General features: G+C 39.1%; 1 protein-coding gene across 18 annotated transcripts; it reads right to left on the bottom strand.

Annotated features, from left to right (window-relative positions):
• Positions 1-1615: 1615 nt before the first annotated feature.
• Positions 1616-25570, bottom strand: LOC306847092 (nuclear transcription factor Y subunit gamma-like). Of its 18 annotated transcripts, none has more exons than XM_079380856.1 (11): positions 25456-25565; positions 16325-16434; positions 16042-16113; positions 13399-13512; positions 9917-10012; positions 8291-8467; positions 5722-5793; positions 4182-4337; positions 3895-4002; positions 3633-3692; positions 1616-2839 (listed from the first exon to the last, which is right to left on the bottom strand). In XM_079380856.1, the coding sequence occupies exons 2-11, from the start codon at positions 16421-16423 to the stop codon at positions 2717-2719; spliced, it is 1077 nt and encodes a 358-aa protein (XP_079236982.1). In that variant the 5' UTR covers positions 16424-16434; positions 25456-25565; the 3' UTR covers positions 1616-2716. The 18 variants fall into 18 exon arrangements, with proteins under 18 accessions (XP_079236982.1, XP_079236986.1, XP_079236983.1 ...); XM_079380860.1 differs by having other exon boundaries at positions 16042-16110; positions 25456-25539; XM_079380857.1 differs by lacking the exon at positions 25456-25565 and adding an exon at positions 22309-23252.
• Between the last annotated feature and the right edge of the window lie 191 nt (positions 25571-25761).

Here is a 25761-nt window from a genome sequence, read left to right as displayed (position 1 = left end):
GTCTCTCATGATGACTGGTTTCAGCTAATCTTTTGGATGATTCCTTGACCTGAAGAAACTCAACAGCCAAGACAAACAGTTAATAAATCCAAGTCATGCCAGGATTAGGTACAGATATTCACCAGATCCCATATCTCAAATATTAAGATCCAATCCTCACTCATTACTGCAGTAATTGTTCACCGCATAAGACGATTAGCATGTCCACAGGTGAAGTCCTGGCCTCACACCACTTACAGGAAGTGTACGCTTATTTACACTCTATGAAGGCTTTCAGAAACATTGTTTAAATAAAATAAACAGCAATGAAAGAAAAGAAATGAAAGAATAGCTGCGCTGGGGTTCATTAAAAAGAGTTAGTAAACTACTTGTATTCTCAAAAGCTGAATGTTTAGGATGAGTTTCCAGCCATTACTCTGACTACACATCTGACTCTTTCTACTACTTTCTCTGTGCCCTTCTAATCAAGACTTCCTTTATAGATTTAGGCCGGATAAGGAATGCCGCCTGACCTCCCAAAGCTTAGAGCTCATTCTCAAACCCGTGACTCAACCGTTGCATTTTTTTGACATTAAAATAACCGAGATGGAAAATTTAAAGTTTGTTTTTGTGATTTTGCGCGAATGAACAAAAGCCTCGGAAATGATCTTTGGCTGCATTTGATGATTTCCTAAGTTGGAATGTGATGAAGATCGCGTAGGTGAACTTGATTCAGAATGATTGAGGTCAACAGTCCGAGCAGTCCTATGAATGATTATTTTACTGAACCAAGAAATATTTTCTCGAACATGAGTCGATTTATAATGAGCCAAGAACTAGCCTATTACTGAGTAAGAGAATCTGAGAATATGAAAACGATCTTTTAAATCCGAATAGAAGAACTGTTGTAAGCAAATGCACTAGAAAGATCTGATGTAAATGCAAAGTAGGCTATTATTAAGTTCTAATTTATTTATTTTTGAGTCATATCAGCAATTAACGGACCGAGACACTATTTTTTTACAGAATTACAATAAAACCTTTATTAATAACACAACGGCTTGATATGCATTTAGAAGTGGTTCTTTGAAAACTAGATTCGATTCGCAGTTCTCCTAATCCAGGGCTGTCCAAACTCGGTCCTGGAGGGCCGGTGTCCTGCAGAGTTTAGCTCCAACTTGCCTCAACACACCTGCATAGAAGCTTCTAGTATGCCTAGTAAGAGCTTGATTAGCAGCTTCAGGAGTGTTTGATTAGGGTTGGAGCTAAACTCTGCAGGACACCGGCACTCCAGGACCGAGTTTGGACAGCCCTGTCCTAATCACTAATGTGCCTACAGTGATTGAGCACTAGTCAGGTTGAAATGGCGCCACCGTGTGTTCAAAAAACACCACCACTCTCCATCAGTACAGGATCAACTGTGATGTCAAACCTAGAGGCAAATCTAATGCCCTGTGTTAAAAATAAATGTACTCAAAGTTAATAACCTAATGAAAACAATAGATAAATAATTCTAAATAACCTTCATTTGGTAGAATGAGACTAGGATATGACACAAGATGACTTAAAACCTTCATCTCAAACCACTAGGAAGCACGCCCACAATGGACTCGGATATAAAATAAACAACTTCCAACCATTTTGGGAGTTTTTATTTTCTCACAAACCAAGGTCTGTTTACAAAAAAAGACACAAAAATAAAATTTGTAGCTAGGTATTGCATATCATGCTGGCAGTCATAACTACATGCAAAACATGACCAACAATTATAATACGAAAAAAACAAGAGGCCAATAATAATAATAATAATAATAAAAAGGTTGCAACTGGTATTAAAAAGGTTTATATAAAAGGGGTTTTTATTTAATTAAGGTGTTGTTTTTACAAGTAGGTAACAGTGGAGCAGTTCACTTTCAAGGGGCAAAGGAAGTCTCTTTAAAACTGGTCCAGAAAGACACGCAAGAAAAGCACGTCAATTACACATTCACACAAAGAGGACCATTCTGCATGTAGAAAACCCAACAATAAGAAGCCCTTTAACAAATACAACGTTATCAAATTTCAAAACTATACAAGATACTATAACTGAACTAATACAATTACTATTGAATTACAGAGTTAAACTACAGGGATGCAGAATGTGTAGATTATGGCTTTTATCAAGTTTAGAACTCTACACATCATGAGATGGCATAATCTGTCAAAATGGATGAGGGCCCAAAAAACAAACAAAAAAGGTTGATTTTTTTTTCCCCACAAAAGAAGTGCCCTCCAGCTCGGGTTTCACAAGCCTCACCCTAATGTCACTATCACTGAACAGATCTGAAAGCATAATCTCTACCCATATCCACATTAAACTATGAAACAAGGACATATTCTAACTATACTGCAAGGAAGACAGTGGGTTCATAGCCATATTGCAGAAGACATACAGTTGAAATCAATATGGCAGGAATCAAATCTCTGCCACTACACATTGATCCTTCTAGCATTGTAGTAAAGAGACCCAAACTCTGTTAACAAAACAGCAATACATGTATTTTGGACGGTAAATTATGAAGCATAAATCTGAAGTTTATTAATTGATTGCTGAATTAAACCAGTCGGAGAACTTGATCAAAGTATGGCATGAGATGAAGGGAAGTGGAAGGACTGGGCGTTGGTGTGTGGTGGCTCCTCTCCTTCATTGTGGTGATGTCGGGAGCTCTGTGGACCAGTGAGGATTTGACAGACAGCGTCAGTCCGCACTGACCTGCGTGGTAACCTGCCCGTCAGCCGTCTGGTTGGTGGACTGAATGAACATGGGCTGGGTCAGTTCCTGTCCTGCTGGCATCGTCACCTGCTGGATCTGATACAACTGCTGTAGAGTCACAGGAAGAAAGAGAGGGATGTGTGTTACAGAAGTGATAAATATCTGCATTGAAACGGTAGCTGTGGTAATAAGGCTAACAGAAAGTTTGGTGTGTTAAGACAGAAGAGCATGTAATTATAACACATAGAATAGTAGAATAGTAATTTTAATATTTTAATGCTAAGCACAAACGTTTGGGGTCAGCAACCTTTTTTGAAATGAATTCATACTTTTATTCAGCAATGATGCATTAAATTGATAAAAAGTGACCACGAAGAACAATTTCTATTTCAGATATATACTGTTCTTTTTTAACTTGTTATTTAGCTCAGAATCCTGAAAAAAAAAGTTTTTGCAAAAATATTAAGCAGAAAAACTGTTTTCAACATTGATAATAATAATGATAATGATTATGACTTAGTATGACAATAATAAATGTTTCTTGAGAAGAAAATCATCATATTAGAATTATTTCTGAAGGATCATGTGACGCTGAAGAATGGAGTACTGAAGCTGAAAATACAGCTTTACCATCATGTAAATAAACAACACATACAAATAGAAAACATTATTATTTGAGAAAATAGGTTATTATAATAATTATAATTCAGTTTCACAATTTTATTGTTTTACTGTATATTTCATCAAATAAATGCAGCCATGAACATAAGACATTTTATCTTACTGACCCCAAACTTATTGAACGTATGTGTATAAAAACCTTAAAACCAAAAAAAAAAAAAAAAAAAAAAAAAAAAAAAAAAAAGACTACAACGAAAAAAAGAGAAGAAAAAGTAATTACCTGCCCATCAGTAAACTGGCTGAACTGTTGCTGACCCTGTTGTACTTCTGTCTGTGAAATCTGTGAAGGAACAATTCAACAAAATGACACCCATCAACTTAATTAAATTCATCAAATTAAGGAAATGTATATTATATGAAATTTACAACTGTGTAACATCTGCACCAATAGTGTCACCAAATGAAAATGATCTTTTAAAGTATCCCTAACTTGTGCCCATTAATTGAGCTAATATTGTTAACCATCTAAGATGATAATTTACCTGCTGAGTGTTTGTTGCAAGCGTCTGTATTTGTCCTTGAACAACCTGTGTTCCTGAGACGGGCTGAGCCAAGCGAATATACTGCAGCTGGCCGGTGTTGAGCTGCACCTGTAGGACACCACAAGGGGGCAATGAGGAGCACATATCATTACCTCTGACTAACGAGCATGTTTGCCGCCTGGTCTTCATGTAGCACAGGTGTGCTGCCTTCCCTTTTACCAATTTATAATCTTTTTAAAAGATCCAAATGACAAAAATGCTAAACATCTTCTCTCCTAGGTTCTTACTGGAATCTGCTGGATCTCTCCCGTGTTGGTGATGATCTGCTGCATAACTTGCATCGTCTGTCCAGCTGGCTGTGCTGCCTGCGCCTGTCCCTGTGCAGTGGCCTGCACGATCTGCACCTGCTGGCCTTCGCCCACCTGCATGGTCATCGGAGCGCTCTGAAAGAGGAAGCACGGAAGTCATGAGGATGGGACTGCGGATTCAAACTTACATACAAGTTGAGTTTCAATCTGTTGTGTGCCTTTCAAGTCTCTTTCAGCACAAACGCTGGAATAGACCAAGTAGCATTAGCATTACAGCTCACTGTACTGTGGGATGGGAAGGCCTTCAAAAGAAAGTGAAACTAAAGATGTTTTGAGGAAAGGGGAGAGATGCAAGACTGTGATCCTGGGCCTCTCGTGTTGAACGGAGAAACCTGGGTGCTGACTGCGGAGTTGTGACAGATGATCTCTCCTCTTCAGGAACTGACACCCGATAGGCGACAGCAATTTATTAAGCAGTACAACTTTATCTGCCTGAGACGTGCAGTGACCTCATGTAGCATCAAATAGAGGGCATATGAATTACAGATTTTGCCCTGTGTGAATAATATCTGCTCCTCTTTTTGGTTTTTGGTAGGAGAAAATTGTGCCTTCTGCATTCGGTTAACCACTTAGCTAATCTAATATATCAGACACAATACCAGTCAACTGTGTTCAAAAATACAGTAAAAACATTGTGAAATATTATTACAATTTCAAATAACCTTTCTATTTAAATATATTTAAAAATGTCATTTATTCTTGTGATGGCAAAGCTGAATGGCTAAACCCTAATCTCCATAATATTGATATAAACAGCAAAAAGCTGTTTTCATATATAATAGTTTTCTCATTGCAAAATGTTATAAGGTTCCTTTTGAAGTCTCACTTTCAGTAACCACTAGATTTAAGATCAAATCAATAAAACACAAGGTCTGTGGTCACATCGCACAATCGAGAAAAATTCCTATTTACTACTGCGAAGACCATATTACAAGATCTAAGACTAAACCATAAAACAATGGTACTTTATTCGATTTGAATATGGATAGTTGACATGGTCAGTCCAGCGGTGTGACATGATAAACAACTTTATTACATTTTTATGACCCCATATGAATGTCAAGTGCTCGTTCAAGCAAACTGGCAAAAAAAAATTCAATGTGATTAAAAATCTTGCAATGGTGAATTTGGCGGGAAAAAATCCTGCTACCAGTAACTTAACAATAATAGATATAAAAAAAAGAAAAAAAAGAAGTAAAACACAACAAAATTCATACAGCCAATAACAGGACTGACCTTAAGGCACTAACACATTTTTATCATACCTCTGCTTTTGTTTGCTGCATTGTTTAATGTATAGTATATGAAATAGGGATATTTTTGCTGATGTTTTGTGCTTTGAAATGCAGTTCTTATTCAACTGTCATGAAAAAAAGCCACGAAAAAGCTCCTTTGAGTTTCAAAGAAGGACTTTTGTTGGAAAAATAGGGGGCCATTTTGAGGGGTTTGAAGTGTTTACCGTGATAGGGGTTGCCTGTGATTGAGCAACCTGCACCTGCTGCAGCTGCTGCATGGTGGTTCCTTGCAATACCTGAGGAAGAGGAGGAAATAATGCGAGAAAGAGAGAGTGAACTTGACAACACAAGCAAGCACATGCAAAGCGCATTCTTCAATGTCATAAAAAGCAACAAAAAAGGCAATGCACTGGAAAGCCAGAAATAGCATAAAGAAATGAAAGCATGTGTCACATGTAGTATGAACAGACACCATATTCACATTTTGCAATGACATAAATCATGCATAAAGCTTTTAAAAATAAACAACTCGAATTCATACCAAGCCTGAAATATCACACTGCAATAATATATATTTAAAATTTATAATTTACAAATAACGTAATATTTACGAGGGGAAATTTCTGCATTGGATTGAGTGTGAATAATTCAAGTGTGAAGAATTGCTGTGAATACTGGATACTGTGTGTCACTCTGTAGTTTCAGATTTGGTGTGAACAGGCATTAATTGAAGCAGAGTTTAAATCAGCAGTGGAGATTAAGCATCCGTTACAACAGATGAGTGCAAGCTCTGGTGTAAATTTGAAAATAACGGCAGTTTATGGAAGATTTGGATTTGGGGAAATGACTGCAAATAGTGGCACAAAGCAGCGAGCAGACAGCGAGATGAAGCTAAACCGACTCGGTCCTCAGGTATGAAGATAAAAACCCACTAACAATACAGTTTTACTTAAAGAGTAAACAGAAGAGAGCTTGAGCAGAGCACTTGAAGGAACAGGTCACAATCTGACAAATGTTTTGTCAAAATTATTCAATAAACGTGGTTGCCTTTTTTCTCACACCTCATTTCTTTCCTACTTTTGTATATACACTACTGTTCAAATGTTTGAGGTCTTTAAAAAAAACAAAACAATTTTTTAAGTTTTTGAAAGAGGTCTCTTACACTCACCAAGGAGGCATTTATTTGATCAAATTCAGCAAAATTGTAATATTGTTAAATGGTATTAAAGAAAATCATATTTTAATATATTTTAAAATGCAATTTATTCCTTTGATGGCAAAACTGAATCTTTAATGTCATAATTCTTCAGAAATCATGTTTGCACTAAAATACTTAATATTTTAAAAATATTATATTAATATGTATTTTTTTCAGGATTCTTTGAAGAACAGAAACACAGCACTTCTTTGAAATAGAAATCCAACATTACAAATGTCTGTCCTGTCACATTTGATTTTATTTGTATTTTTTCAATTTTAATCCTTGCTGAATAAAAATATAATAATAATAAAAAAAAATCTATAATCAGCAAAAGGGAATAAATGAAGAAAAAGATAAAAATAAAGGAATCTTTTGCACAATGAAGTTCGCATGAAATTGTCCACAAACATAAAATATTTTTCTTGATTTTACATCATAACATTTCGGTTTTCATTCTTCAATATTTCAAAACTTTCAGGTTGAAATTAGATTTTGAATCTAATTTCATGTTGGCCTGACATTTTTAAACCCCACTGTATATTTTTGTCCCAAATGCTCTCTAAGGTGACTGCAGCGCAACTTTGCCCAAGTCTGACAGGTCAGCAAACTGCAGCTTGCTGAAGCAGCACTGATCTTTAGAGAGAGAATGAGGTTCACCACAGAGAAGAAGAGTGCGACAGTGAAAAAGAGCCTCACACTGGTGGAATTCAACCAGTATAACCTAATAAAATAAAAGTTAATTATACAAAAACAAAAAAGGAGAGGCTTGGAGAGGACTGCTGTGTTAATGCTAAGATTCTGGACAGATATCACATGAGAGAGTGACTGGACTCTCTACCGTTCACCTGATAGCAACGTGTGAATGACACCTCTGAGCTTTCAACCTTGACCAATCATGTTTCAAATGATCCTGTAATGGGCTGATCAAAGTAATCAGGGCTCAAGTGTTGTGTGAGAGAGTAGGTACGATAAAGTTTCAGCCTTTTGTCCACCAGACCGTAGTATAATAGACACTAGGGTAATTACAAGGGCAAACAGTCTCCTCCAGATGCCAGTTTTCTTTCCTGTATTGACATATTTCCTATCAATACAGGACGTTTGGGCAGGACACTCAAAAAAGTAGACCGTGTCTTTTAAAAAGTCAAGAGGCTTTAGCTACATCATAGCCATATATCACGATTTGCTTCTTGCTGTGTCACGCAAGGTGAGTCATTGATATATGTGCTGTTGTTCCTGTGTAAAATTTGTATGTTTACTATATGTTAATGATGACTGTGTCCAAAATCACATGCTCTCTGAATATGCAGGTACTTTGCGACTGCTAAAAACTATATAGTATGAATGCACTCTTGACATACTATATTCGGCAGGATGTCATTGTCACGTGAATGTCAATGTCCATCAGATGTGTACTTCGGTCATCATTTCGCCTAATGTTTTATGAATAGAGTGAAATCGGACACACTACTCTGTTCACATACTGTTTTCCACCTACTAGTTGGAAGAGAATTATGTGATTTCGGATTCAGTCTCAAAGTTAATAGTTAAAAAGCGATACTCCATATATGTGTTCTTGGGTTTGTGGCGAGTACCTGGCCCTGTTGGGGCTGAGCGATGATAATCTGTCCAGGCTGTAGTGTGGTGGCGGTGGGAGCAGCCATCTGCTGGCCTTGCTGTTGACCTTGGACCTGCACCGCGTTGGGCTGCTGCGCCAGAGTGAAGTAATACTGGACCGGCTCAGTCGGGGCGACGGACTGACGCACTTCCTCCTACACAGACAGGCACAATTATAGAGAAAGATATACCTTATATTGCAGCATACTTCAACGGGATCTTCATAAATGCAAGAGAGCATCCAACAAACCCATAAACACACACATGAAATCAAGAGTTCATAAGGCCTATCTGCTGGTTACATCTCCATAAATTATGTTTGCTCTGTAACATTAGAGGCAGGATGAGGATAAATTACTTATAGGCAAAACAAGAGCGAGTAATGCAATCTTCTAGCTGGACAGAAACGAGACCTTTAGCTGCAGTCTGTGGCCTGAACTCCCACACTCAACCGCAGCGTAATGGCAGGCAATCAGCTGTGCTATTCTGACACAAACAGCAGGAATACCCAAACGTTTTGTACCCAGAAGTGTATCTTTATATTTCGTGTCCTTCCATTCCTGAAGATTTATTTGTGACAAAGAGAGTAAACATCCCTCTCCCAGCTTGGTGATGTCACAGCTGAGAGTGTAGGATGTTTACACACCTGGTCACACACACAAAAACACCACAGGACCATAAAGCCATCGGGTCGAACAAAGACAGTAGTTTTGCTGAGCAAGAAGGGCTCAGATCATTGGATATATTGGGTAAATTCCCTCTGTCTACATGTGCTGACTATTCACATTATTTCATTATCTTTTGGGGGGTTTTGTTTTTTTCGTCCCTGGCGTTCATGAAAGAATGAAAGTCCAATTTAAGGAATGTTAGTTTTGTTGTATTGATTTCCAAGGCTTTTTGAAAATTTTGGAAATGGACACCCATATATAAGCTATATAGCACACACACTCTCTACTCTCTCTCTCTTTCTAAATATGTAGCTAAAACATTATATCACATAAACTAGAAAAATTCTAAAAAGTATAAATCTCAGAGAACAGATTTAAACAGAAAGTCCTGAAAGGCAATTTAGATGTTTATCTTTATGTTGCTAATGCGCTCTACAGAAGTTATTTCAGGGAAGTGTGCAGGGTGTGACATACTTCTATAATTTCATGTAGTGAGTCCCTTATTTCAACAGAAAGAATAAAAATGGCTGGTAAAGCATCTGAGTGGCTGGTAAAATCTGTGATTGGCAGGGTCAGAAATTAATATTTTTGCCTGCCAATCACTGCTCTGCTGCCAATGCTGTGGGACATAACCGCACATGGTTGTTTTTGGAGTCAGGCACATGGTGCTACAGCCACGTTTGTAAAATAAACATAGAAGAAATGATTAAATATGATGTCTGGTTGTGCAGAGATAGGGGAAGCAGGGTGCTGCAAACATCCGACTGAAAGCCTTCACAAACCCTACACCCAGCTTCCAGTCAAGGATGTTTACAGCGCCCCCAGGCTGCCAAAGACAACACAGCAACATCTCCTCTTCACAGATGCTGAGGAAAAAAAATTAACTGTATGACGATGATCAATTTTGACAGCTTGAAGCTTCTCTCTTTTCCGCACCTGCCGTTTTGGAGGCTTGAGGTCATCGCGGGGGACGATGTCAATGAGGAAGTCAAACTGATCAAACTTAGTGATGGCCATGGCGATGTCATTCCTCTGGAAAACAGAAAATAAGACCAGACAGTCAAAAACAAATCCAAAAAGAATAAAACATCACATTTAATTTTCTGTATTTTCACAGGAATTGAGGTGACATACAAATGAAAAAAATCCCAAAAAAAGGATGATGCTAATTTTTTTCAAAATAAAACTGCAGCAATATTTGATTATATAATATGATAACGTATCCCACTCACTACATCAACTATTCTTAGTGAACAGTGACACAATCTCACCCCACAGACCATCAACTAGTGGTATTTTCCACAGGATATTGGCTGCAAAGACCACCCATTGTCACCCCCCAGATCAGCAGCTATTTTTAGCAGCATGATTAATATCTGGTGGTGAAGGGTCACATCCATGCAGTTGTTCCATTGACGACTGTTGTCGTGGCGACACGATTGGCGTGATGCCTTCACAATGGAACTGCGGGCCAGCTGCAAGCTCACAGGCTGAGCGCTAATACAATCTACATATTAAAGAGACGGTCTAACAGTCATTACAGCTTTGTTCAGTGACAAAATCTGTTGCTGAACACCATGTCGGAAAAAGGCTATGCTGACATGGGCTGCTACATTGTACGCCACTGAACTGTTTTCATACAGTATGTTTTTTATATATATATATATATATATATATATATATATATATATATATATATATATAGATAGACACACACACACACATATATAATATAGTTATTCATATATTTTCATACATATTTATATATTTATTATTTTTAAGATATATTTTTAATCTAACATTCAGTAATTTGGGTTAAGAAAATGTTATCACGTCACAATAATAATAATAATGAAATCTATACAAATGCATATATTTGCAATTTAAGAGCGTTAAGAGACCACTTTATTGGCACTTTTCCACTGCGTTGTATGACTCGGCACGGCTCAGTTTGGCTCCGTTTGCGTTTCCACTACAGTTTAGTACCACTTTAGAGTGGGTGGGATTATTCACGTGTTGTTATAGTTGCACTGCCTCTACTGCCGTGACTCCTGAAAAACTTTTCGGCGTGTCTATTTACACTTGTTGGCAAAGACTATTTACACTAATTCCGCCCACCAACATGTGATTGGGTTAGTCAACATTAAAAAAAAGACACTCATTCAGTATCTGTTTCAATGGCGTAGATGGTAATGTGCATGCTTTTTGATGCGATCGACCCAAGTTCGAGCCCGCCTTTTGCCAAACTTTTTTTCCTCCCTTTTCAAATCTCATATCGCATCGGAAAGGCATTTATTTTCAACAAAAATGAAGAAAATAATCAAAAAGTTGAAAATAAAAGTATCGGGTAGGGTTAGGGTAGGTGTAGGGAGGGCTTTATTGTCCCAATAAGGTGGCAGCCATTTAATAATTTGAATTAAAATTATAATTTACACTCAGTACGTTATTATTGCATATTGTTTTATAATGTAGCCTACTACAAGACTGAGGTACAGATAATTGCCACTATTTGCAATAAGAAAATCTTGCTATTTTAACAGTGTAAATAGCATCTATCGTTATTTACACAGTGCAAATAGCCGCTGCCAAAACGTTTTCATTCTGCGTCGCTCCATCACGCTCTCGCTGGATACGCTTCTTGGCTAACAATGAGAGGAACGTCTGTACTTCCTCAACAGACAACGAAACAGCCATTTTTTGGTTGTTAAAAGAAAGGTGCGCTCATTCAAAACAGTTGCGTTCGATCCTTTGCTGGCTGTGCTGATTTAAATCTAGCGGTCTATTCTTTTTGGGTGAGACTTCTGGATCATTAGACGCTAAAATAAATAACGAGGAGAATAACAACGTGCTGTAAACGGTAAAACTGTTTGCACTACAAACCACTGTGATCATAATTAAGATAATACATTAAAATAATATGATAAGACACACCAATCTTCAATCTCAAGCATCAAAATGAACTGTTTTGTAAAGCTAAAAATAGCTGGACGCGGAAGCTAGACCCATAGAATTTACAAATGGCCGCGCCTATTTTTACACCAAGAAAAAGGTGGATAAGGTCCGTGCCGCAAGTTCAATGACGCAGGCAGTGACAATTTTCTCCGGCCAATCAGTGATCAGCAGAGTTTACACGTCACGTTTTGGTAACGGTACAGTTTGCTTGGAACCTCAGCCGAGGTGGTACTACAAAAAGTACAAGGTACTGTACCCAGTGGAAAACCCCCCAAAAGTGAGCCGTACTGAACCGTACCGTGCCGTACCATGCAGTGGAAAAGCGCCATATGAGCATCATTCAGGGTTCAAAGCAGCGTTTCACAGCCCAGGGAGGCAAAATCAGCATGGATAAGTCTAAGTTAAATTAAAAAAATGAGACTGATTTTTTTTTTATATTGTCTTAACACAGAGGCTGAGTTTATGCAACTGGCCCCAGAGGGTAGTAGGAACAATGGCTAAAGGTGCAGGCACATTAGCAAAATTTTACAGCAAAAAAGGACCATTGTCAATAGTGTAGAGATGTATGAAGCAGGGCTCACACAGAAGTGATTTTCAAATCAAGCAGATTTCTGTTGGCAACACAATGGGTTCGCATGACCAACTTGAATATGAGAGAACTCTGCATAGGAATATTGTTGACTTGACGTAAAAATCCAGTTTGCAGTTATTTCTATCGAAATTAATGGATTTTGCCTATGTTTATTTGTTTGCTTGTGTTTAACGCCATGCTAGCTTCTGTGGCTATTCTCATGGTGAAAAAAAATTATAGCTAAATTATATCAGGCTTTTACAATTTACTTTCACTAAAAACTGAATTTGGCTTAACTCTGTTAAAAATCTCTTCAAAAAAAGTTAACTGAATGATAAAGTTTTCTCACAGGGTTGATTTTGCCTATGAAATGTCGCCAAACAACGGTAAAAGTGACTGAACCATAACATTATAATCCAAATATGTTTGAAAATATTTGAAAGTACTAAACATTGACAAGTGATCTACAAATGTAACTCTTTACCATTAAATTCACTAAAAATAAGGCAAAATTATTATTTTTTGGACAGAGATGGTGAAGGAGTCAAGAAACAATAGGTGGAAGATGGTGGGTGGAATAAGGAAATAAACCCAAGCTCATATTAAACTGAGATTGAACTACTATACATGTGAAGATCACTGGACACATGGTTTAGCGGGTAGTTCTCTGAAATACAGGGTGGCACTTTTGTGGAAGTGACCCTAATTTAAAACCAGCTAAGGGTTATTTCCTGATCCCACCCACCATCTTCTCTCTATCATTTCCTGTCTCCTTTACCATCTCTGTCCAAAAAAGGAACACACAAAAAAGATGACTTTGTCACAGAAGAGACTAGCTTATCTCAGCTGGCTAGGGCGAGGGGACAAAGGGAAGTCGGGAATGATCATGACTGACCTGTAGTGTGCGCCGCTTGTTGTCCTCAGTGTGAATCCAGGCTCTGAGAGTGAGCTCTGTGATGAAGATCTGTGCCGCTTTGGCAAACAGCACCGGTGCCTCAGCACTGATCATCTACAGAGGATTACCAAAGCAAGTCAATACTGGGGGAATAAAACGACAACATGCAATCATATGCGGACACTCACTACGCCCATGCCCATCATGTTTTGGCCTGCCATCAGATGGACATGCGTAGTGGCCTAAGAGGCTACGTCAAGACCTGACCCAGGGTCTTGCCCATGCTGCTGCTCCTGAGCTCTTAATTGCCTTGGCTTTTCTCTCTTCCCTCTCTAAGCTGTAGGCTATTTTAAGCATCTGGACAACACCCTGACCTGATGCCTGCTTCCCATGCGGCTAAGGCTGTGTGGGAAGATCATGCCCTGTGGCATCTACAACATCACATTATCTTTGTAGCACAAAAGAACGAAGGAGATAGCTGTCTGCTTTAGGGTTAATCCAGCTCATTATAAAGGGTTAAACCATCAAGCAAATATACCAAACCTTATGTCTGGTCATTTTATTTCTCTCACTCTATGAAACTGCACTACAAGGGCATTAGTGTGTTACCGCCACTTAATACTTGGCTCGCAGCACTCTTGAAATGTCCTCTAGCTCTTTCGGCAGAGCTGATGCCATGTTCTTATTTATACTTGAAGGCTTGTTTATATGCATGTTGCTTTGTTAAAGGATTTAGCAAATAGAGTAAATATTGGTGATACATTGACCTGAAGTTGTTATGAGAGAAGTTCTTTTTAGTTCTCGGAAAAAGTCTATTCAATGTTTACACACTACCCGATATCAGGCTGTTTCACAGAAAATGGCCAGATGACTCAGTTGGATCTAATAGTTTCTCTATTCACAAAGCTCAGAAAATAACAGATTACTGTTTTTGTAGTGGTTCAAATCAAACCGCACTGCAGCTGAAGCCACTGAAAATATTAGCTTTTCATTTGGAGAAGACCACAAAATATTCAACTAGAAAACCCACACTTTATAATCATGCGCTGTCATTAATGGCAGTTTGTGAATCATATTTGGATTATTTAATTTGTACGTGCTGAAAAAAATATCTTTGCTAGGGTGAAGTGGAAAATGGCTAGCATGTCGATATACGGTTGCTAGCGTGCTCTGATGGTTTCTAGGAGACTTCTGGGTCATTCTAGGACTAAGCAAAAGGATCCCAAAGTAGTGACGCACCCTTATTTTTAGCTTTACAAAACTTTTTTTTTTTTACTGAAGCCAAAATTATAGATTTTGTTTAGCCAAAAACCAAAACCAAAGATAAAGTCTTGGTAACTAAAGTTTGGTAATAAAGTAACTGAACTTGGTATGTTGTTCAGAGTGTCGTGTCCACAGGTCATAAACTAACATTAGTCATGGTAGTTTTTCGGCCGCCTATAAATATTTCATATTTTTTTATATTAAAATTAATGTATGTAATGTAATGTATGGTGATGTATGTCTAGACTGCTGACACGTTTACTTGTTGTAGCTTATCAACTTTGTGTGTGCAAAATCGTTGCTGACATTGACTGACTGAATTTCCTTTACAGATTTGAGCAAAACTTTTGTGATATTTCATAAATGAAAAAAATATTGTGAATTGATGGCGTTTCTATTAACTAATGTTATGCAACTAAAACGTAACTTTTTCCTCTCGTGATAAGTCATGGCGACGGATGTTGGTAGGTTTATGTATAACCGCAGCCACCACACTAATCAATAGTTTAAATCAAGGAGACGTATGAGTGTATCTTTAGCGAAGCAGCTTCTGGGACGCTTCTGAAACGTGCTGCAGCACGCCTTGTACAAACACAAGCACTACGTGTGTAGTGTAAATAAGGAGTTATCCAAGCATTAATGGCAAGGAAAGCTCCTTATTTTTGAGAGCGGCTACGAATGAGGTGTTTATTAGAGGTTATGGTACATTAAAGAATGATCTTGTGATTTTTACGTATGCCAGGTGACCTGTAAATGTGAAAAAAGTGTTTCCATTGTTTCGAATTGCCTGAAAAACCACCTCATGTGAACATAAAACCTTTTTTGCAATATGTGAGTTTTTTAAAAATTCATGCGTTTCCACTGGAAGTATTTTCAATTTTCAATTTGCGCAATTTGAACAGTAACGGAAAAGCAGCTACAGTCAAAATGCATCATCAGAGATGTGCTAACTGTTCTGGATGAAACTAACAATAATGCTCTTTTTGTTACTTTTAGTTGTAGAAATTCTGGTACATCACCATCCTATACGGTCCCTAGAAATGGCTCTACGCCCTACATGAAAATCTACGAGATTTTATTTTATTTTGGCAGGCGAGTAAGATTGATTTGATTATTTGATTGATGTCTATAGGACAAATGGTGTAGAACATACATAACTTCAATACTTATGGGTAAGAATTTAAAAAAAAAAAAAAAACTAATTCTAAGTAGGAGTAATAGTGAAGGTTGCCATAGCAAACTCCACTAATTATTCATGCAACTGGCCACTTGATGCACAGTTGACAACTGCTGGGTTGCTGCTTTCTCAAGAATCAAAGACAGGAAGAGCGCTGCCATCAGCTTAGAGTGATTGTGTTGATTCAGCATGGCTGCTCTTACCTTCACATCCTCATCCAGTTTCATAATTTTCTTGATGCGAGCAAGAGGAAGCTCTTGCACACGGAAATCCTTCTGAAACAGTGCGAGAGTGCATTAGAGGAGAACTCATAATAACATTAAGAATTCCCATTAATGAACAGTGGTAGACTCTTTTTGCAATACTACATTGTAGACTACAATTTTCTATTAAATACTTTTTTTTTTTTTTTTTTTTTTTTAAAGGCAGTGTTTATACTGTATCCAAGTGAGAAACCAGATTAAAAAAGCTAGGAGAAACCCGTACCACGGTAAGATTCCTGATTTCTTCCATCACTCTGGGCCAAAAGGACTGTAGGCTCTGCTGGGCATCGCTGCCGCCTGCTCCAAATGAGTCTGCCGACATCTCCAGATCTGCTAGGAGATAAAGAGGGAGAGAAAACAAGACATGTCAGGCTTAATGTTCACATAGAAAGCCTCATAATTGACAGATAATAAACCACAGTAAACCACATTATACAGGTACATCTAAAAAATTTGAATATCATGAAAAAGGTCAATATTTTTTGTCACTCATTTCCATATATTATATTCACTGACTGTGGAAACTTCACACTGGACTTCAAGCAACATGGATTCTGTGCCTCTCCAGTCTTCCTCCAGACTCTGGGACCTTGATTTCCAAATGAAATGCAAAAATTTACTTTCATCTGAAAAGAGGACTTTGGACCACTGAGCAACAATCCAGTTCTTTTTCTCCACAGCCCAGGTAAGATGCTTCTGACGTTGTCTCTGGTTCAGAAGTCTTTTCCTGAAGACATCTGAGCGTGGTGACTCTTGATGCACTGACTCCAGCTTCAGTCCACTCCTTGTGAAGCTCTCCCTAGTGTTTGAATCAGCTTTGCGTGGCAGTATTCTCAAGCTTGCGGTCATCCCTGTTGCTTGTGCACCTTTTCCTACCAAAATTCTTCCTTCCAGTCAACTTTGCATTTAATATGCTTTGATACAGCACTCTGTAAACAGCCAAACCTTTCAGTAATTACCCTCTGTGACTTACCCTCTTTGTGGAGGGCATCAATGTTCATCTTCTGGATCATTGCCAAGTCAGCAGTGTTCCTCATTATTGTGGTTTCAAAGAATAAGAGATACCCGGAGTTTATACTGTAGTGATGGTCATTTAATGAAGCTCAAATGTAAATATTCTAATATTTTGAGATACTGATTTTTGACTTTCATGAGCTGTAAGCTCTAATCATCAAAATTAAAACAAAAAAACTTTTGGAATGTTTTACTTTACATGTAATGAATCTAGAATATATGAAAGTTTCACTTTTTGAAATAAGTTACAAGAAAAAAAATGAACTTTTTCATGATATTCTAATTTTTTTAGATGTACCTGTACACTGTTTAGTTTGGGTTGAAGAAGTCCGTATAATTTTGTGTGATAGCCATGCGTCACTACAGTAAAATGCCTGGCGCAACTGTCGATGGTGTGATTGGTCAACTCAGCCATGTCTAAACAAAGCCAAGAATCCATAAGTGAAAAACCTGGAGAACAAAGTCCTCCTTCGTGCCAGTGACCCGAAGCCTGGAGTGCACATCTGGATACCCAAACAGCTTTGGAACAGGACCAAATGTGCTGTTCTGACAGTATGGCTCGGCACTGACGCAATGGAGGCAAACCAAACAAACTAACGCAAACCGAATACGCAAGAGGAGCAAAGCTGGCAGGTTACTATGGCATGTGAGGAATTCTTCAGGCAGCCTGCCTGAGCTTGCACCGCCTCGGACGCTACAAAAGCACCTCTCTCTTTCTCTGGAAGAAAACACAGGGCCAGAAATAGCAGGGTGGGGTGCCACCGGAGCAGGAGCGAGGCAGTAAAAAAGAACTCGGACTCGTGCAGTTCAGCCATAATCCAATAACAAGACAAAGTGCCAAGGGCTTAATGGAGGGGGAGCAGTCGGACTGCCGAGCAGCCTCACTATGTGGGTCAAACGGAGGAGCAACACAGTGAAATGTGCGTGATTACTGGCAAAAAGCGGTGACCTGCTTTCATCTCCGTCTCCTCTTACGTATATCGAAGGATTAGGATGGTTACAATCACCCTGTGACAGTAAAAATCACGTTTAGTGTCACAGTCTTTATTTCCCTCCAAAATAATCATGATCAGAAGCATTAGACAAGCACAATACAAATCAATGGCTCATGTGACTCCAATGTTGATAAGCTCTAGATCATTTCAGGCTTGATTGAAGCAGTCAACTGTCAGTCAAATTCATTATGCATGCTTATAATAAGAAAAACTCTGGAGGTCGTTGGCGGCCGCTCTGCTGCTGGGAAGCAACAGCATCAGGTGTCGCTCTTATGACGGTCTTCTGCCGTACATCTGTGAGTGTGGATGTGCCAGCTCCGGCCTGATAAGAAATGATAATTTAACGTCTCAAGTAAGACCATTAAGAAAACTAGCTGGATAATTAGCAGGCGATAACAGCGGCAATTACTGTCATGGACCTGGGAAATTGTGAGGCAAATTAAATGAGATAACACGCCATTAAAGGAGACATAAATAGGTTAAATCAAAGCTCGCTTAGACCAGCTGCTTGAGTGGGAGCTATTTTTGACTCCTTTAACGAGATCGAGACACACAACCTGAGATGGGAGGAGCGAGACCTCTGGTTTAGCATTGTGGTTAGAATCCTTGTTCTTTTGAGGTTATGTTATGTTTTGTATTGTGTTGTGTTATTTTGTAAGCAAAATAATAATTAACAGAGGCTTCTTTCAAATATTAACAAGCTAGTTACAATGAAGCAACTGTTAAAATATCATTTTTGCCCATGATTTGCATCAGATTACAGCATTTAAATTTATTTCAAGATTTTTCTAATTTCTAGCATCACCCTGACATTTTAGAATTTTTGCCTCCAAAAATATCAAAATTTTAATTCAGAAGTTAAAAACATGTTCATCGTAGATGATGTGTATTCAAATGAATTCCATTTTTTGCATTTTTAATTATATTAAGATACAGAAAATACATAGAAATTAATAAATAAAACGTGTCACGTCATTGACCCAACTGCAACCATGGAACTGCAATACATCACAATATAATTCACACTAAGACTTGTAGGCGGACACAAAAAGGTAAGTGAGGGTCGATGCACATGCTTCAACTCTCAGTCACGATCGTCCTTCAGCAAGTCAGAATGCAATGGTGGTGTAGAATTTCTCCTGACCTGTTCGGTTGCCTTGACGGCAATGGCCGCTGGTGCTCTGTGTCTCAGAAAGTCAATGCCGCTAGCAGAGGCTGAATCAGCAAGAACATCACTGCCAGTCTGGCTTTCGCCGTGCAGGACTGCAGCAGAGGAACGCTCAAACATTTCAGTGTGATCAGGGACGAGTGGTTCTCACCACTTGAGATATCGCAAATTAACCCCTTGACAAGAGACGAGTTAAGCTGGTTGTGCAGCAGATATTTAATGGTTAGAGAAAGTGTGGCCTGAGGCCTCCAAGGAGGAGTCATAAGTGGAGAAAGTGCTGTGACACAAACACAACAGAAGAACTGCATTTACAGTTACTACTCGCAAAACAATTGCCTTTTATATTAGTTTGGGCTGTTTCCTAAGCTGCAGATATAAATTTAGGACAATCTCTTCCTCGTGCTGGAAAGATTCAAATCAGTTGTGCTGATAAGACAATACCAGGGTTGTGGATGCCAGCCGTTGTGTTGACTTGAGATCCAAGCTACCTCTCAGACATGAAGTCCACCTCTAGAATGAGCCTAATTCTAACAGCCAGGACTTAAAAAGCTACAGAGCAATCAACTTTATTTCAAAGTCTGCTTTTTTGTTTGACAGGCCCATACTGAACTTAACCCCAGAACTGCTTGCCATTTGAGAAGAAACAGCTTCCCACTGGAGACGCTGTTAAAATTAAATACTTATCTCCACATCCTGTCATACATCTCCATTTTGCTCACACTCCTCATTTCCAGCATGCCTCTCCTACATAGTTTAGGAATACCAAATCTCAATGCATACCAAACGATGAATGCACATAGAGGTAATTCAATCTTATCTGACATCGGAGCATTCCAGAGGGAAACTGTTTTTCAAGAACAGGTGAAGAAAATAATGGAAGAAAGATACTTTCCGAAGTTTTAAATAGATTTACTTAAACTTTATAGTTTGATTTTAGTCACACCAAAACAACGTATATTTTTAAAATGTCATCTAAACATGTTGGTCAGACTGAAATCAAACCAGTCAGGGTTTTGCAAAGTCATACAGACTCAGAGATGAGAATGTATATACATTAACTGTAATACAATATACGTGATAAGGATTTAAATCTTTAATCAATCAATAAATAATCAATCACACATTGTCTCATGTACAGCCTGCTTATAGCTGCACAAGCAAATGCACTTACTGACAACTTTTTTATTACATATGTATTGTGTCACGTATACTAATTTGTACATATTTACAACTACGCAAAATCTGTGTATAACTGTGCATGTAAGCATACTTACTCTTTTTATAATACAACATAGGCTACATAAATCACTTTATTACATATTACTTAAGACCTTGAACCAAATACAGCCACAATAATTAAAAGTACACACAGAACACATGATGTTTTCTGTGATCATTCTGTCATACAGAAAGGTCACATTTCTAAAGCTACATTCTGGACATATTAACTACCCAAACATTCACACAGAAATTTTTTTTTTTGACAAAGTCTGCTGTGGTTACTGGTTAATCATCGACTTGGTCACAACAAAATGCACCCAGGCACCCGGCAATGAATTACAAATTAACCAACAAATAGCCGTGCTTGTTTGCTCTAATGTTCAGAGCAAAAAACATAGGGGCTGGCAATACCGCCACTCTGATCTGTGTCTAATCTCATGGATCAATCATTCCAAAGTTGCCCTTGGTTCGGCCTCGCGTCAACTCCAGGAAGCCATCCCTGAACTCTCAAGGTCATTCAGCAGTAAGCAGAAAGGGGGAAAAGAACAGTTTAGGGGGAGGGAGAGAGCGAGAGTGAGGGATATACTATAGCACAGAAAGAAAGAAAACGGAGACTGGTTTTTCAACTTTCACTGCAGCAACTTGGCGACCCTACTGTGTGTAATGATGCCGTCCCTAGAGAAGCATGATGGTGAATGGCCCCCTCTTGTCTGTGCGCCCCTGAGGGATGCACTGTCCTCTTGGTCTCACACTCTCCCTACTGACGGATCGAATGCGGGAGCCGCTCTCACATTCCTGTGACCTTCATCCACTGATGGGCCCGTTAGCAACGGCAAGGTGCGATGACGTGTCGACGCCAGCACCAGAAAGCCAACTGTAAACTTTAAAGGTTCTGTGCTGACATTTCAAAACAACCTCAAGCGCAAAACCCCAAGAACGAGAGGGAATGTGCAAAAACCTTAGTCAGGTGTGACATTTTACCCTTGAACATCTTTGCAAACTGGTGCAGTAAGGAGCTAAACTTATATTAAAATCTTAACTGAGAACTGCTGAGACGCAGCAGTCAAGGCTCTACCTAGTTATTTTTAGTAACTCCTTTCCCCAAAAGGACCTTAATACCATCACTAATGGAAACTTTTTAGTACACGAGCGAAAAAGAGACTTTAATCCGACCGGATTCCGTGACGAGGCATCGTGTGAGGACAGCCATCTGTACATGATGAACTAGGGGGCTAAGAGCTCCCATATAAACCCCAATCCATGATGGTCACGTAGAGCCCACATCCATACTGTCCTCTGCTCTGCCTCACTGTCACAAGTGTAAACAAGCCATGAAACTGGGCCTTGAAAGGTGAACCGGGACTAGTGGTCCTATGCAGCCAGGGTCATCATCTCTATCTGTCTCTGTAAGCATCACAGATGTACCAGAGATACTCAACAGCACGGGACCATCAAGAAGTCAAACTGAATGATCTGAACTTAGAGGTCAACTGCGATCAAAGAGTACGCCATGCAGATCAACGATGGAAAGTTAAAATTCCGTTAAAATTTACAGCTGGTTAATGTTTACATCATGTCAAACATTGGTAGTCAGGATAAGGACTTCAAAATGAACAGGACAGGAAACACAAAGAAGTACACTCAGATTTCAAGCAAGGGGAAAAGTACAGGACGAAAGGAGGAGGAGAAACGCGCAGCAGAGGACAGAGGAAGCATCCCATTACTGCAGCGAGAGCGAGAGAGAGAGAGAGAGAGAGAGAGAGAGAGAGAGAGCTTTACTGTCTGATTGCAGTCGTAAGTCACACTTACCCCGTGCCCTTCATATGCCACGCTGTGGACGGTGGAGAACGGGAGGACATCTCGAGAATCTCCTTAACTGTCTTAAGTCCACAGGCTCTGTCCCAGGAGGAGACAAAAGGCTGTGTGGGACAGGCGATCTGCTGCTGCATTCAAAGCCACGAGCCGAGGGGAGCGCGATCACCTACCGCCCCCCGATCCGACCCCTCCCCCTTCCACTAGCCCATCTTCTTGAGCCACCCCCCTCCCCCCTTTCCTAAACACACAACCCCCTCCCATTCCTCCCCTGTCCGAGTCCTCTGAAGCCGCCTGGAGCCGGCCTCTGCCTGGCAACCCTACTGTTTGTCTTTCAGCTGACCCCTGCCTCGGCACGAGTGACCGGAAAAACAGGCAAGAAAGTGAGGGAGAGGTGGAGAAAAAGGGAAGGATAAAAAGAAATAAAAGTGTGAGAGCAATGCAGAGCAGTAGAACAAGTCGGGGCAAAAATCTCCTGACTGCTTTCCCTTTAACACTCGACTGTAATCAATCTAGCTTGCTAAACGATACTCTCGGCCCGCCTGTCTCCGAGATCCCACCCCCTCGCTGGATTCTTCAAATGAGCCCGAGTCGGTCTCTGCCGCTATTGGCCTAGCCAGCCGCCTGTAGGACGTGTCATCCCCCTCCTCCCTGCTTACCCTCTCCACTCCGCCCCCTTTCACAGACACTCAACTTCCTGTTTTAAGTTACCTTGAGCAGCAGGATAGGGGTCAGGGAATGAAAAGAACGAGAGAGAAAAAAAACAACCTGACAAAAGCAGCAGAAAGTTGCATAAAGGACGCAGGAAGGGCGGAGGATCATCTCGGTTTGCAAGCCTCTGAAAATCTGTCCCCTGCAGATCGTCTTCTCTACTGTGGCTGGACTGAACAACTGACTTCTCAAACAACTGTCCCTTGCTTATTTACAATGTCAAACTAAATGTCTCTAAAGCCCGCCCCTCGGAGGAGCGGAGTGGCTGGCCGTGCAGTGATGCAAATGAGCCTGTGGACAGTGATTGGCTCAGGGTGGTCTCATAGAGGGTGCCGCATGCTGTAGCCGCATGATTTAAAGTGGAAAGTCACTCAGGTCAGACTTGTCTTGCAGTCTCATTTGAGTGCAGGAACATGCATGCAGTGCAGCACATGAAACTGAAACACAACGTTAGTTGTGTCCTAAATAAATATAAAGTTGACCTGAAGGTTCATGGTAAATGGTTTAACCTTTAATAAGTGTAACCATACAGCACTATCTCATGTGACTGAAAATTATGCTTATTTGTTAACTTTTAATTCAATTGTTTATTCGTACAACAACCATACAAATGGTATGGTCACATTTACCACTGTTAAGCTAATTCACATTAAATTTTCAACAGAATCCAGTTATTTCAAATAGGAATCGATGCAATCTGGAATTTTGATTGAAGTCACTTCTGCTTAAGATTAATCTATTTACATACTATTGTCAATACACTTTTTTTTTGCCCACAATATTTTGCTTATGCAATCACACCTTTACTTGTAGATCTGTTGAATCATACATCATCACTTGATTCTTTTAGTTTCTTTAGGCCTATTTCCAGAAACTTCATGTCACTACATGCAAAACGGCCTACGCACCTTCCGCCCAAAACTAGTCAAAGCACAGCAGACTTAAGATTTCCATTTTTTTTTTTATAAAGAGCCAACTCTTTGCTGAGACATCCAGTGAGGACAGATACTACTTTTTTTTTACTTATGTGAGAGATGAGCATCAAAATGAGGGCTAAGCATATATATATATATATATATATATATATATATATATATATATATATATATATAGATAGATAGATAGATAGATAGATAGATAGATAGATGAAAACCAAAGCAACATAATGCAGCACAATGCTTCCTATACTTTGTTGTTGTTAAAATACACCTGGAAAGCAAGTAAATTATTTACAGCAACAGTGCTGAAAGATTATGGCAACAGTTGCTATGAATGCCATTATAATTCTTGTAAAATCAAGGTCAATAAGCAATGATTTTGCTTTGAAACTCTCACTGATGAACCAATGGTAAATAATGAGTTCGTGTGCTACGAATTGACCTCCATTTAACCTGGTACATTACAATCATGTTAATTAGGTCTTAAATTACAGCTTTTACTAAATATAGCAATTATGACGTTAGTATTTTGTTTTCTGTATTCATTCATAGGCGACAAATTAGAAGCGTATTTGTTTATGCAATGTATACGATGGCACATTATGTATACCATCGGCACATTTTGCAAAATGAAAAGTAAATTCCATCGCGAATAAATTATACATACGGACAGGTATTTCTTATACCTTTGATAAATCGTAATAAACACTATTATTGATACAAATTACGGATGCTTTTTTTCATTAACGAAGTCAGCAAAGCATTTGCAGGCTAACCGGGAGACATGCTAACCGAAACCATGCAATCATTCAGTATGTGTGTGTGTGTGTAACATTGTTAAAGATTAAACCAAGTGTCCGATTTATTTTTAATTGTGAGAATGATTTACATCTCAAAACATCAGACAGTAAGATTGTATGGACAGACAAGGACTATAAAAAGAGCGACATAAAGGTAGAGACAGTGCTCGCTACGTTAGCAGGCCGCATTGACTGTGAATCCCTTCAAATTAGGAAAAGTGAAATATTGATGGTTTTGGAAGGCTTTGAGCGAGTTTACCTAAAATATTTGTAAAGCGGTGTAAAGACAGTCTAACCAATAAAGACTACGTTTGGATCTGTCCTTCAGACCAATCAAACCTCGGACTAGATTCCACCAATCAAGGTTTCTAAGGGTTCTGGTAGTTACGAAACTGCCACCATTTAGGCTCAAAATGAACCAGTTAGCCAATAGATGTCTTTTACGCTAGAGAGCCAAAATGGCGACCTATGTCCAATAGTTTCCTGACCGCCTCCATTCCCTTCCAATAGCCACCAATAAGCGCTTCAGAGAGCGAGGAGGGAAATGGCGCCCATGTTCATGCTCCAAAACAATCGTCCATTGGATGAAAACTTTTATTGGACCACGAGCCCAAAACGACACCCGTTTCATCCAAACCAAGCCGTAGATAGCAACCGAACAGTAACGCAGCAAATTATGTAATTTTTATACTCACTTTACACGATGAAATCGTAGTGTAGTCCGGTTCGTCGTAATATTTAATTTATTTCAGGCTGTTACAGGAAACAAGATGGCCGATGATTTGACAACTTTTTTTTTTAACCGGAAGAAGCGTTACGTTAACTGTGACGTTCTCGCCATTGAACGTGATCGTTCTTCAGATCAGCTAGAGGTTGAGCATTTGCTTTGAATGTAACTGTTATTATCGTCTTATTATCTGTCTGTGGAATCAAAATAAAGAGATTAACCTCAGTATTTCATTTTTCTAAAAGTAAAAAAAATATATATATAGTTTCTATTT

Source organism: Barbus barbus, assembly GCF_936440315.1.
Source record: "Barbus barbus genome assembly, chromosome: 27".
In the NCBI taxonomy this organism is placed as follows: Eukaryota; Metazoa; Chordata; class Actinopteri; order Cypriniformes; family Cyprinidae; genus Barbus; species Barbus barbus.
Note: the sequence above shows the minus strand (reverse complement) of the source record. Positions and strands in the feature narration are given on the sequence as shown.

What these genes read in the sequence shown, in the direction of transcription:
- LOC306847092 (XM_079380856.1), bottom strand. Translation starts at nt 16,423, where the DNA reads ATGTCGGCAGACTCATTTGGAGCAGGCGGCAGCGATGCCCAGCAGAGC. An exon ending in TCAAGCCTCCAAAACGGCAG is followed by an intron (nt 8,468 to 9,916) that starts GTGCGGAAAAGA and finishes CTGTCTGTGTAG; the next exon opens with GAGGAAGTGCGTCAGTCCGT. An exon ending in CTCAGCCCCAACAGGGCCAG is followed by an intron (nt 5,794 to 8,290) that starts GTACTCGCCACA and finishes CCTCTTCCTCAG; the next exon opens with GTATTGCAAGGAACCACCAT.